The sequence below is a fragment of the Pristis pectinata genome, chromosome 28, assembly GCF_009764475.1.
Source record: "Pristis pectinata isolate sPriPec2 chromosome 28, sPriPec2.1.pri, whole genome shotgun sequence".
Taxonomy (NCBI): domain Eukaryota; kingdom Metazoa; phylum Chordata; class Chondrichthyes; order Rhinopristiformes; family Pristidae; genus Pristis; species Pristis pectinata.
The window spans coordinates 29,940,208-29,952,961 of record NC_067432.1 but is presented as its reverse complement, the minus strand read 5'-3'; the positions used below and the strand labels follow the sequence as shown (position 1 = coordinate 29,952,961).

General features: G+C 40.0%; 1 protein-coding gene across 1 annotated transcript in view; it reads left to right on the top strand.

The window, feature by feature from the left end:
* The window catches only part of LOC127583971 (protein unc-13 homolog C-like), a 424,484-nt gene that overhangs the window by 295,611 nt on the left and 116,119 nt on the right, over positions 1–12,754 (top strand). Inside the window, 4 exon segments of the mRNA XM_052040443.1 lie at positions 1,466–1,562; positions 1,713–1,856; positions 2,070–2,147; positions 9,410–9,487. Of these exon segments, the coding sequence (XP_051896403.1) occupies positions 1,466–1,562; positions 1,713–1,856; positions 2,070–2,147; positions 9,410–9,487 (397 nt within the window).

Here is a 12,754-nt window from a genome sequence, read left to right as displayed (position 1 = left end):
TTACAGGTTAAAGTGCAGGACCTCTAAGGTTGCAGTCTCTGAATTACCCCAGTGCCACATGCTAATGAGTTTAAGAATAGGAAGATGCGTCAGATGGATGTGCAGGTGAAGGTCGTGAATGGAAGGCTTGAGATTTCTGAATCATTGAGATAGTTTCTGAGGAAGGTGGAACCTACATAGGCAGGACAGGTTGCACCTGAACAAAGTGGGTCTAATGTCGGAGAGGGTTTAAACTAATTTGACAGAGCAGATGTACAGCTGGGGGGAGGTGCAGCCAAGTACAGTTCACGATCCGACTATTTGGAAATCTCGATGTTTCGGCATCTGGCTCACTGGATGATGTGTCCCGCGCTTCCTCACCAGGGCCTCAGTTCCTGCGTGTTGTTTGAACTGACTACGGCTATCTTTAAGCTTAGCAGGTTTATTGGGAAATTTGTTATAAAGCAATGTTACGTCTAAAAAAGTGAATTTAAAAATGTGTTAGAAAATCTGCTGGTCTGCCATCACCAAGTCCCAAGCATGCCAATTGTCAGAGTTTTGCTGTAGAGAAGAAAAACTAAGTGGGTCCAGAAAGCAGAGCGTACATAGGCATGATTAGGTACGTGGAAGGAATGGAAGGCTAAATTGCATTTATTTCCCTACAAGGAGTCTGACTAATTAGGCAGATGAACTGAGAGCATTGATTAGCACATGGGAATATGAGATTGTTGCCATCAGAGACATGACTGAAAGAAGGCAGGACTGGGGTATGGGATCTCAGGCTTGACAGTAGGGGATGTAAAAGAGGAGATGGCATTGCAATACTGATTAAGGAGTCCATAACTGTGGTCATGAAGGAGGATGTCCTAGAAGGCTCTTCCAATATATGTAGAGCTCAGGAATAAAAAATGGGGAGTGATCACTTTACCAGGGGTGTATCACAGGCTTCCTAACAGCAGGAGATAGGGAAGCAGAACTGTGGAAAAATAACAGAGAGGTGTAGGATAAATGGGTTATTGTAATAGGGGAACGCACTGCCTGAGAGGTTGGCAGCTCACACCTATTCAGAAGAATCTGGATTAGTGTTTGAACTGACAAGGCATAAGAGACTAAGGGCCAGATGCAGGAAAATGGGACCTGAGTACAGGTGGGTACCCAGTGGTCAGCATAGACATAGTGGGCCAAGGGGCCTGTTTCTGTGCTGTTTAACTCTGAGTACAATAAGTTGGAATGTATTTAACACCACCAAACTATGACACATGTACAGAACTGGTGTTACACTTACTTCCCAAATGTGCACCAACTTGCACTTATTGTAAAGGGATTTCAATACGACTGAAGAATAATTACATGGATAAAAGTATGTAATAGGCCTTTTAGAAATCATTGTAAAGTGGCATGTTAGTCCTGCAGAATTCTTGAAAATGTTTTAATGGCTCACTTACCATAATCTTGCATTTTAATACAATGTTTAATTTTTGATAAGGTGGTTTGAACCTTTTGCCATTGATTGGCTGGATGAAAATGAAGATGTGTCAATGGAATTTCTTCATGGAGCACTTGAGAGAGACAAAAAAGATGGGGCAAGTGTCAAAGTTATATGGATCACTTTACGAATTTTATGGTTTCTGTATCAGCTCCAAATATCAGTTGAAATAAATTATAAACTAACTTTGATAGAATTCTCCTTACTTTAATATGTTTAATGAATTATGTCCATTTTTCTCATCTAGTTCCAGCAAACCTCTGAGCACGCTCTGTTCTCTTGCTCTGTTGTGGATGTCTTTACTCAACTGAATCAAAGTTTCGAAATTATCAAAAAATTAGAATGTCCTAATCCTGAGGCACTGGCACACTTCATGAGAAGATTTGCGAAGGTACTGTATTGTGTTAACACATATTCGAGGAAATCTACCCATATGTTTTCTTCATCCAAAACTATTTCATAAGGTTAAATTTACAATAATTGTAAAAGGCAGTAGAAATTGCAATATGAACTATCACCTGAATTTTAATGATCAATAATTATCTTGACAAAAACCTCAGTGACTTCTGATATGAATCTTGTTAGTGATTCTTTTTCATTGCAGACTATCAATAAAGTTCTCCTCCAATATGCTGCCATTATCTCAAAAGAATTCAGCTCACACTGTTCTAAGGAAAAGCTGGTAGGTAAAAATGTCTTGTGAATCCTTTGCTGTGGTATCAATGCTGGTGCAGGAGGCTGACTCAATAGCAGTGTGTTTTAATTATTTAACGCAGGCTGAAACTGCATTACACACAAGTAACGTAGTGTGAAAATGTCAACTGACCTCCTCTGAGGAAGAAAGTTCATGTCAGATAATTTAGAAGAGGGGTTATAGCAGGTGTGGTACCATTACTGAACTCTCCATGAGTTCCTCTTAAATGGAGTGCTAAATAAGTTTGCTGTTGAAAGTGCTCAATATTTTTTCAAATTGTGAAAATGCTGAGATGCAAATAATTCAGTTTCAGTTTTGAATTATTATGCTTAGTGTGTTAATTTTAATGATACAGCCATTTAAGGTTGTTTGGCACGATGCTAAATATCACCCCATTTTATATTAATAGGATGACTATTATTAGCACAGAAGCTAGCATACTATTAAGGCTTTATTTATAAGGAAATACACAGATAGTAAATTTAACTGCTATTAAAAACACAGAATCCTTAACAAATGAAACCTTTTAGTTTTGCAGTATTGTTTGCTATAGCATGTGTGAAGGAGGCAGTTGACTGTTTATCAGCAGGATAATTAGAAACAAGGTAATAGAACTTTAAAATATTTGTCGGCATTTTTAAACTGTACATCTTGTAATTATTAATCTTTGTGGTATTTGTTGCCCGAATTAAAAATACTGCATTATTAGAAGTCAGACTTCAACGACAGTTGTTTTCTGTGCTTACTAAATCTAAGGCTCACAATGCTGGTGACTACTGGATCACAACATCAAGCACACCTGGATAGATAACAGAGATCAAAATCAATGTCAATCTCTTTCTTAACATCTGCTCCAACACTACTTTTAGAAAATTCTCTCCTGCTCTGCAGCATTCAGTGATAGCTAGGCCTGGTTGAAGACTATTACATCATTTATAGTGAACTGCCCTGAAGAACTTTGAGAGGAAAGAGCTATATATGCGGGGTTGATTTTGAACATCTACATAGTGTCACAGTTTGATAATTAGCACCAGCAGCCAAGTTGTTCCTCCTCACTCTCCGTTCCCTTTTGTATTCACAATTAGTATCAGAACAGATTTTTTAAGATTTTCAAGCAACCCCCTCATGTAACCTGAATTAATAACGTTTGGCAGAATCACACAAGACATATGGCATGTTGTTTCTGTAGTTTAGAGTAGTTACATGTTTTAATTGGGATATGTAGATGAAGTAACCATTATCAGGGAGATCTTCCAATGTATATATGTCACAGTTCTCACTTGGATGCTGACATTTTTCTGTTTTGTGAGCTAAAATATGCAGAATTTCTGTCCACTTTTATCACCTTGATTCTTCCTTATACCAAACTTAGATGATATAATTTCCACTTTACTAACAGAACCTTAATTAGGACAGTGTGCATTTTCCTGTTTCAGTCTACATAAACTTCATGGAATTCATCAGGAAAGCTTTTTTAAAAAATGATTTATTACCTTATGGCCTATTATAAGACAGGTATGTTGAATCTTAAACAGTGACAGCTTTTGAAAACAAAAACATTTGGATAGATATAATTCTTCTAAAATAAGCAAACATTAAAAAGCCACATAGTAGGAAAGATAAGATTGGTGGAGCATGGTGTCAGAGTTGAGAGACGATTGAAGAGGAAGATGAAGGGAAATGAGTAATGGAGGGTTTAGGGAGTGAGCTCCAGAGAGTAGGATCAAGTGACTGAAGGTTCTCTCAGTGGGGCAAGAGGAAGACAGGAATTGACTGATGATCTGAGTTGGAGGACGCAAGGCTGAAGATGGTGAAAATAGGATGAAACAAAATTGCATTCATGCAAAATATATTATTGGCAGCATGGAGTCCAGTGGCAGACCATAGTCTTGCTGGGATTCCCAAAATCACATCGGGCAATCGCCTCTTGGATCTCGCCCCAGGTTAGACCTGTTGCGTGATCTTAGAGTGCATTGATTTCTACAGGGATTGTTGGGTAGAACGTTGAGAGGCAGAGAGAAAGGAGAGGGGCCTTGATGACGCTGAGGACAGTGTTGGTGAGGTTAATGTTCTGGTGCACGTAGATATCAAGAGAGAGGATGTCTTGAAGTTGTTAGAAAATATTAGGACAGATAAGTCCCCGGGGCCTGATGGAATATTCCCCAGGCTGCTTCGAGAGGCGAGGGAGGAGATTACTGAACTGTTGGCTGGGATCTTTGAGTCCTCGTTGTCCACGGGAATGGTACCGGAGGATTGGAGGCTGGCAAATTTTGTCCCCCTATTCAAAAAAGGTAGTAGGGATAGTTCAGGGAATTAGAGACCAGTGAGCCTTATGTCTGTGGCGGGCAAGCTGTTGGAAAGGATTCTAAGAGATAGGATCTATGAGCATTTAGGGAATCATGGACTAATTAGGGACAGCCAGCATGGCTTTGTGAAGGGGAGATCATGTCTCACAAACCTGATAGGGTTCTTTGAGGAGATGACCAAGAAGACTGATGAGGGTAGTGCAGTAGATGTGGTCTACATGGATTTTAGTAAGGCGTTTGACAAGGTTCAACATGGTAGGCTTCTTCAGAAGGTCAGAGGGCATGGGATCCAGGGAGGCTTGGCCGTGTGGATTCAGAATTGGCTTGCCTGTAGAAAGCAGAGGGTTGTGGTGGAGTCCCACAAGAATTGGTTCTGGGACCTCTACTTTTTGTGATATTTATTAATGACTTAGATGAGGGGGTAGAAGGGTGGGTTAGCAAGTTTGCAGACGACACAAAGGTCGGTGGTGTTGTGGATAGTGTGGAGGACTGTCGAAGCTTGCAGAAGGATATTGATAGGATGCAGAGCTGGGCTGAGAAGTAGCAGATGAAGTTCAATCTGGAGAAGTGTGAGATGGTACACTTTGGAAGGACAAACTCCAAGGCAGAGTACAAGGTTAATAGCAGGATACTGGGTAGTGTGGAGGAACAGAGGGATCTGGGGTTTCTCATCCACAGATCCCTGAAAGTTGCCCCACAGGTGGATAGGGTAGTTAAGAAAGCTTATGGGATGTTGGCTTTCATAAGTCGTGGGATCGAGTTTAAGAGCCGTGAGGTAATGATGCAGCTCTACAAAACTCTGGTTAGACCTCACTTAGAGTACTGTGTCCAGTTCTGGTCACCTCATTATAGGAAGGACGTGGAAGCATTGGAAAGGGTGCAGAGGAGATTTACCAGGATGCTGCCTGGATTGGAGAGTATGGATTATGAGGAGAGACTAAGGGAGCTAGGGCTTTACTCTTTGGAGAGAGGGAGGATGAGAGGAGACGATAGAGGTATACAAAATATTAAGAGGAATAGATAGAGTGGACAGCCAGCACCTCTTTTTTGGGGCACCAATGCTCAATACAAGAGGTCATGGCTTTAAAGTAATGGGTGGGAAGTTCAAGAGAGATATCAGAGGGAGGTTTTTCACCCAGAGAGTGGTTGGTGCATGGAATGCGCTGCCTGGGGCAGTGGTGGAGGCAAATACGTTGGTCAAGTTCAAGAGGTTGTTAGAAAAGCATCTGGAGGAATTTAAAATAAGGGGATATGTGGGAGGAAGGGGTTAGATAGTCTTAGACGTGGTTGAAAGGTCGGCACAACATGGTGGGCCGAAGGGCCTTATTGTGCTGTATTGTTCTATGGTTCCATGGTGCTAAATCCACTTTTGTGTATTATTTCACAAATGCTTTAATATTTTCATTTATTTCCAAGAGTTTTAAGTTAACTTCAGTTTTTGATTTTTAAATAAATGATTTTTCAGGGGTGGCACAGGTGGTAAGCTGCTGTCTGTGTGGAGTTTGCACATTTTCCCTGTGACTACATGGTCTTCCTCTGGGTGCTCTGATTTCCTTCCACATCCCAAAAACATGCAATTTGTCAGGGTAGTAGTCCACTGTAAATTGTCCTTGTGTATAGGTGGGTGGTAGAATCTGGGGGAGGGGGAATTGATGGGAATGTGTGGAGAATAAAATGGAAATCAAAGACATTGCAGATTGTAGAAATCAAAAATAAAACACAAAATGCCAGAAACACTCAGCAGGTGAGGCTGCATCTGTGGAAGAGAAGCTGAGTGAACATTTCAGGTAGATGACCCTTTGTCAGAAGAAAATAAATTGGGTTAGGTTAGGATTAGTACAAAAATGGGTGCCTAATGGTCAGTGTGGACTCAGTGGGTCAAAGGCCTGTTCTATGCTGTACCTCTTTGACACTATGATTTCTTTTTAATTATTTGCTTCAATCCTGAATGTCAGAGACATTTAAAGACAACTAAAATCCACTTTCATCTTTTACAGCTGGCAAAACTATGGCCTGGGTTTGTCAGCTGTCAAAGGCTGTTGAGATGATTTGGGGCTGAGACCTTCTCATTGTGCCACCAGAGACCATATCACTGGAGTCCACAAAGCATACCACCCACACATTCAGCACCTTACATGTAGAAAAGCATTTCCTTGCACCACTGTTATCTGTGTTTTTATATATTGTACAATGAGAAAATCTAACCTTGGTATCTAGGTAAAATCAGGCTCTTTGCTGATCATTTTGCATTTCAGGTTCCAGCTCTGATTTCTTCAGACTTGAAGCATCATCCTAAGTTAGAAAGACAATGCACTATTAATGGTGCAACATGCAAAATTACACGGTAAATGATAGGGCACCAAGGAGTGTTGATGAACTGCGAGACCTTGGGGAAGAAGTCCATAGATCCCTGAAAGTGGCGTAGTGAAGGAGGCCTAGGGCATGCTTGCCTTCATCGGACAGGGTATAGAATATAAGAGTTGGGACTTTGCAAAACGTAGGTTGGACCACTCTTAGAGTACTGTGTGCAGTACTGGTTGCCACACTATCAGAAGAATGTGGAGAGGGGACGAACCAGGATGTTGCCTGGATTGGAAGGTTTAAGTTATGGGGAGAGATTGGACAGGCTGGGCTTGCTTTCCCTGGAGCAAAGGAGGCTGAGGGGTGACCTGATAGAAGTAAATAAGGTTATGAGGCACACATAGAGTAGTCAGATTCTGTTTCCCATGAGGGTGGGGGATGGGTATCAAAAACAAGAGGGCATAGGTTTGTGAGAGGAAGGAGTTTTAGAGGAGCTCTAAGGGCAAAGCATTTCACACAGAGAGTGGTTGATATCTGGAATGAGCTGTCAGAGGAGGTGGTGGAGGCAGATACAATCATTATGTTTAAGAGGCACATGAATAGCCAAGGTATGGGAGGATATGGACTTAGTGAAAGCAAATGAGATTAGTATAGAAGGTACAGCTGTCAGCATTGACATGGAGGGCCGAAGGGCCTGCTTCTATACTGTTCGACTCCATGACATCGCCATAACTAAGCTTAAATATTGATTGTCAATAAACCTTTTAAAGGTTGGGGAAAATATCTGCAAAATCTGACACGAGTCACCAATCAGATTTTCAGTGAATAATGAGCGCAGTGAGGAATTCTAACGGATGGTGTTTATTACCCTCTAACCCAGGAATGATCAACCTCTAACGGTATTGGCATTGTCAGGATGCAGATCAAAGGCCAGTGGCCTGAACATAAATCTATTTCTTTTGCCATGGAAGATGCCTGACCAGCTGAATTTCCCAGCATTTTCTGTTTTGTATCAGATAGCTCAGCACAGACTAAAAATCAGCATGATTCAGTTTCACACATTCACCCACTGATTCATTTCTTTTAACATTTCTCTCCCTTTACAACTTGTTTGTAAACTTTACTTTTGAATATCTAATATTGGTATAACTTAAAGTTGGAATTCAAATAAAATGAAGTTTAATGCTAATTTTAACTTTTCCCTAATCAGGCTCTAATTTGGACCACTGCTCATCAAGCACTGCTTTTTAGTCATAACACGCACTTTTTAGCAGTTTGATTTGGATCTTTGACAATTGTTGAAGACATGGCACAGTAGCGTAGCGGTTAGCACGACGCTATTACAGCGCCAGTGATCGGGGTTCGATTCCCGTCGCTGTCTGTAAGGAGTTTGTACGTTCTCTCGTGTCTGCATGGGTTTCCTCCGGGTGCTCCGGTTTCCTCCCACATTGCAAAGACGTACGGGTAGGTTAACTTGGGTTTAAAATGAGCAGCGCGGACTTGTTGGGCCGGAAGGGCCTGCTACCACGCTGTAAATAAAATTTTTAAAAATTTAAATAAACCTCAGCACCACCTCAGTGTCAGCAGCAAGGGAATGCATTCTAATAGCAAAGAAATTGAACAGAGCCATGAAGCAAGTTTTGAAAATTGATGCAGTGACTGACTGATGTCATATTTTGCAGTTGTTTCTCCCAACGACTGAAACATTTATTAACAGTCAATATTTAGGCTCAGATATGAAAAAAGTGTTTTTGCATTTTTAGCAGTTGCCTTGGAACAACAAATGATACTTTGAAATTCTGATGCCTAAGAAGATCAAAGTTAGAATCCTAAGTGAGAAAAATTAAATTGATCGATAAAGAGCTCAGTTTTATTTAGATGTCAGTTTTTGATTTTCAACAATACTGGTTGGTATTGGTTTAGAAACAAAACGTTCTACAGAGATGAATGAATGGTGGCCTCTGGTTATAATTATGTGATGGGCTTGTATTTAACTCAGAAACACAATTAGAGTGCATTTGCTAACCTGTAAGATTTTTCCATTTTAATTTGAATAGGCCTTGTAAACTATTGTGAGTAAAGTCCTTTCTTCAATGAAAATTTGCATGCAGGGAGGGAGAGAGGTGCACCAAATGTTCTGGAAATTTCACCAGCTGATGTAACATGTTCAACAGGATATTTATTCTCATTTGTTCTTTTTCTGCTTACAGCAAATAAAATGCCTTTTCGTACACTCTGTAACGAATGTGCTTTCCCTCTGAAGATTTGCGTTTGATAAGACATATATTTAAAACCATTTTTATTTCAGGATCATGTACTTGCACAGTCAAACAATAATTAAGTAACATTGTGATTGTAAGCATATTCATAAATGGATTATCAGATGAATCTCTTCTGTTCCACTTTATTCACCGTGAGACTCCTGTATGTCCTCTTATTGGGTTGTCACTTGTCATGGCAGCTGGATATTCCACCAGTTCCTGTCTTGTACCTGATGTTTCCCTCAGATATATAGTCAGATGGAAACAGCAGGCTAATTGTATGCTATTTTCATCTTTCATGCATAATTTGCCTCAATCATTTCTGTGTGGTCTTCAGGTTAACACTGTCAGGCACTTCTAAATGATTTATTGATTCTTGCAGCCTTGCATCCTGATGAACAACATCCAACAACTGAGGGTCCAGTTGGAGAAAATGTTTGAGTCAATGGGTGGTAAAGAGGTGAGTGCCTGTAAAATCCCAGAGGCAAACTTATTAAAATATATACAAATGCAGCTTATAGCTTTCTGGTGTTTAATGTTGTGTATCAGTTTATTGTCTTATAACCATTACTTTTACTTTACAATAATGGCAGACCTTTTAAGGTAATCACCTGATGCAGATTATTGCTTAAGTACTACTTACAAATGGTAGAGGTAGCATTTATGTCATTATGATTAGCTGTACTTGCTATGGTGAAAGTAAACTTCTGTAAATGTATTCTGTATGGCACAGCTAGTTGCATGTTTCATGCACTCTGTAATTTATCTCGCCTTTGTCCAATATTTTTATTCTGCATTCAACTGTGCTGCAGGAGGAAAGCGAAAATGCCTTCTGTAAGGTCTGTGTGCACAAGGATTGTCTAATTAATGGATAAATCAGGCTCATTGAAAACAAGAATTTTCTTGAGCTAATTTAATGAGACAATGCAAACCTGTTTTAGACAGACATGTTTTGCAATAAGGTTTACTGCCTGCGGAAAATAAATAGTGACTGAAACTTGTTTAAGCTGTAATGATACAGTTTAAAGGTATTCATTATAATTATGGCTACCAACTACATTGGCAATTTGCAACCACTGCTTGAGATCTAATGCATAACAAGCCACTGGGACTTAAAGTCACTATTCAGATGGACACCTACTACAGGGAATCATTTACATAGATTTTGCTGTATTGAGAATGCAACTGCAGCAAATTGTGTATCTTTCACAAAAGAGGGCTGTTTTATTATTTATGTTTAATGGAAAAATAAGATCAGGAATTCCAATTTAGAAACCAGCATTTATACAAAGTGAACTTCGAGCTCCTCCACATTTTGTCAGCTCAATGAAACAATGTTTTGGTGTGCTTCCATTTCTAGGCGTCACTTTCTAAAAACTGTAAGCATCTACACAGTTTAACAAACTGTGATTTAATAAGTTCTTTCCTGATTTTTATTAAAAGAAAACAAAGAGAAAATGTCATGAACCTATTCCCAGCCTAATCTTCAGTATGCAGCTTTTAATCATAATTATATGTCATTGAGGGCCTTGGTGCCTGGTACATGTCTGTTCTCACCTGCTTTAATAACGAAGTTTCTTTACTTGCAAAATCTCTTCACTATCAGAAGAGTTGAGATAATATATTCATACTCTAGCTGTGTGGTCACTGACCATATTTAACCATATAACCATAAAATACTACAGCACAAAAAACAGGCCATTTGACCCTTCTAGTCTGTGCCATTCATTCCAGTCATTCTAGTCTAGTCATTCAGGGAATTTGCAAGCAAGAATCTTCCAGCCTTGTAAATCTATTGGGAAAAATACCACAGTAGAGCTTCTTCATTGGTACCACCCTAATAGTCCACTGATGTCAAATGGAACCTGATGTTCAGAATAGAAACTCAGTGACGTGCATGTCAGAGATTGAGAATGTGTGGTTTCTCTGGGATTGTCTTGATGCTACCATTTCAAAAATATAGTTTTGTTTTCCTTCTTTATGAAATTCACTTTGAGCTTTCAAGTATGTTCCATTTTATTCCCCTGATGAAGGGTCTCGGCCCGAAATGTCAACTGTTTATTTCCCTCCATAGATGCTGCCTGACCTGCTGCGTTCCTCCAGCATTTTGTGTGTTGCTCCAGATTCCAGCATCTGCAGAATCTCTTGGGTCCCCCATTTCTACCATCCCCATCATCTTAACTGTCATTCTACATGTGCTAATCTTAGTTTAGTTTTGAAAGATGTCTTTTGTCTCACCATGCCTTTGGTCTTTCTTTCTATAGTTCAGATCTTCCACATATCCCATCCTTGTCATTAGTGTAATGCATTGTGGGGTTTTCTGAATTGATCTCCAGAGCAGACTATCACTTCCACTCACTGACTCACTTAGACATTAAGGATCAAGTAAACACAGGTGTTTGTTGTGGTAGGCAGTCTTTAACTGAACTGTTGGTGTGGTATGAACAGAATTCCCAGCTATAACCATGTAACAGAATCTCTTAAAGTAGTGGCAACCTACCAAATATAAGATTGTACTTTCCTTAGTAGCTCACAGATTTATGCCACAAGATAGGCATCTTCCTTCAGAAGAATATCATTTGGCCCATCAAAACTGTGCAATGTGAAAGCTTTAGCTGGGACTCGGGTCACATTTTCATGGCCTTTATATACTCTTCATTCTCATTACCAGGACATAAAAGGTGTGCTTTTGTATAATTCCTTTAACATAAAACAAGTCCCAAATCTTTCAAGTGGTAGACCAAAACAGAATAAAGGAATGGATGAGCAACGTGTTGGACAATCAGACAGATGACTGTAAATTTTGGTTGAAAGGGTGGGTCTTAAGAAGGTGTTCAAAGTGCAGCATGAGCAAAGAGGTTTAAAGAAGTGAATTCTGCAGGGAAAGGTACAGAGAGTGAAGGATCTGAATGGAAGAGCAGAGGGAATGGAAGAGATGCACAAGATCAGAGGGTGCAGCAGGGAATAGACTGCTGGAAAATACCGCAGAGCAAGACATTGAAGCAGACTGAAAAATTCAAGCTCAGTGGCTGTGCGGGGGGGGGAGGGTTTAGTGAGCAGGATACTGGGAATCAGAATAATGGGAAACAAGCTTAGCATGATGTACAGAGAGAGGAATTTGAGCAGCGAAGAATTTTTGAGAAGATATGAGATCAGCAATATGGACATTGAAAAATTAGATTCAGTGGGAACCTTATCTTATTAGTGAAAAACATTTAGCGGTGGAGATGGATGTTGTCAGAGTTGTGGAAATGATGTAAGCCTCTTTGACTAAGAATGAGATGTAGGATTGAAACCTGAGCTCAGCAGAAGGTAACAGCAATTCAACATCTGCCTCAGTACGTGTGAATGGAAGGGGAAGAGATCACGTGGAAGCAAAATAAATGTTGACCTTGCTCATCTAGTGTGATTCACTGATGTCTCATGTGAGCACCAGGGCACTGGGTTTGAGAATTGGTGGGAAAATAGGGCTCATCATATCAACATGTTTGTGGAACCCACTACTGCCGTTGTCTCCCTTCTTTAACTTAAATGTTTCTTCAGTTTATTTCTCCATGATACCAAGATTTTGAGGCATTTCCTTTACAAATCTGCTTGTTATTGTACTTTAAACATTTCCTGCTGCTGATCTACCAGTTTAACTGCCATTTCATTTAGTTTATTGATCTAGAATCTATCCCAATTGCAGTTGGATAATTTTCAGTTCAACAGCTTTAACGTCAACTCC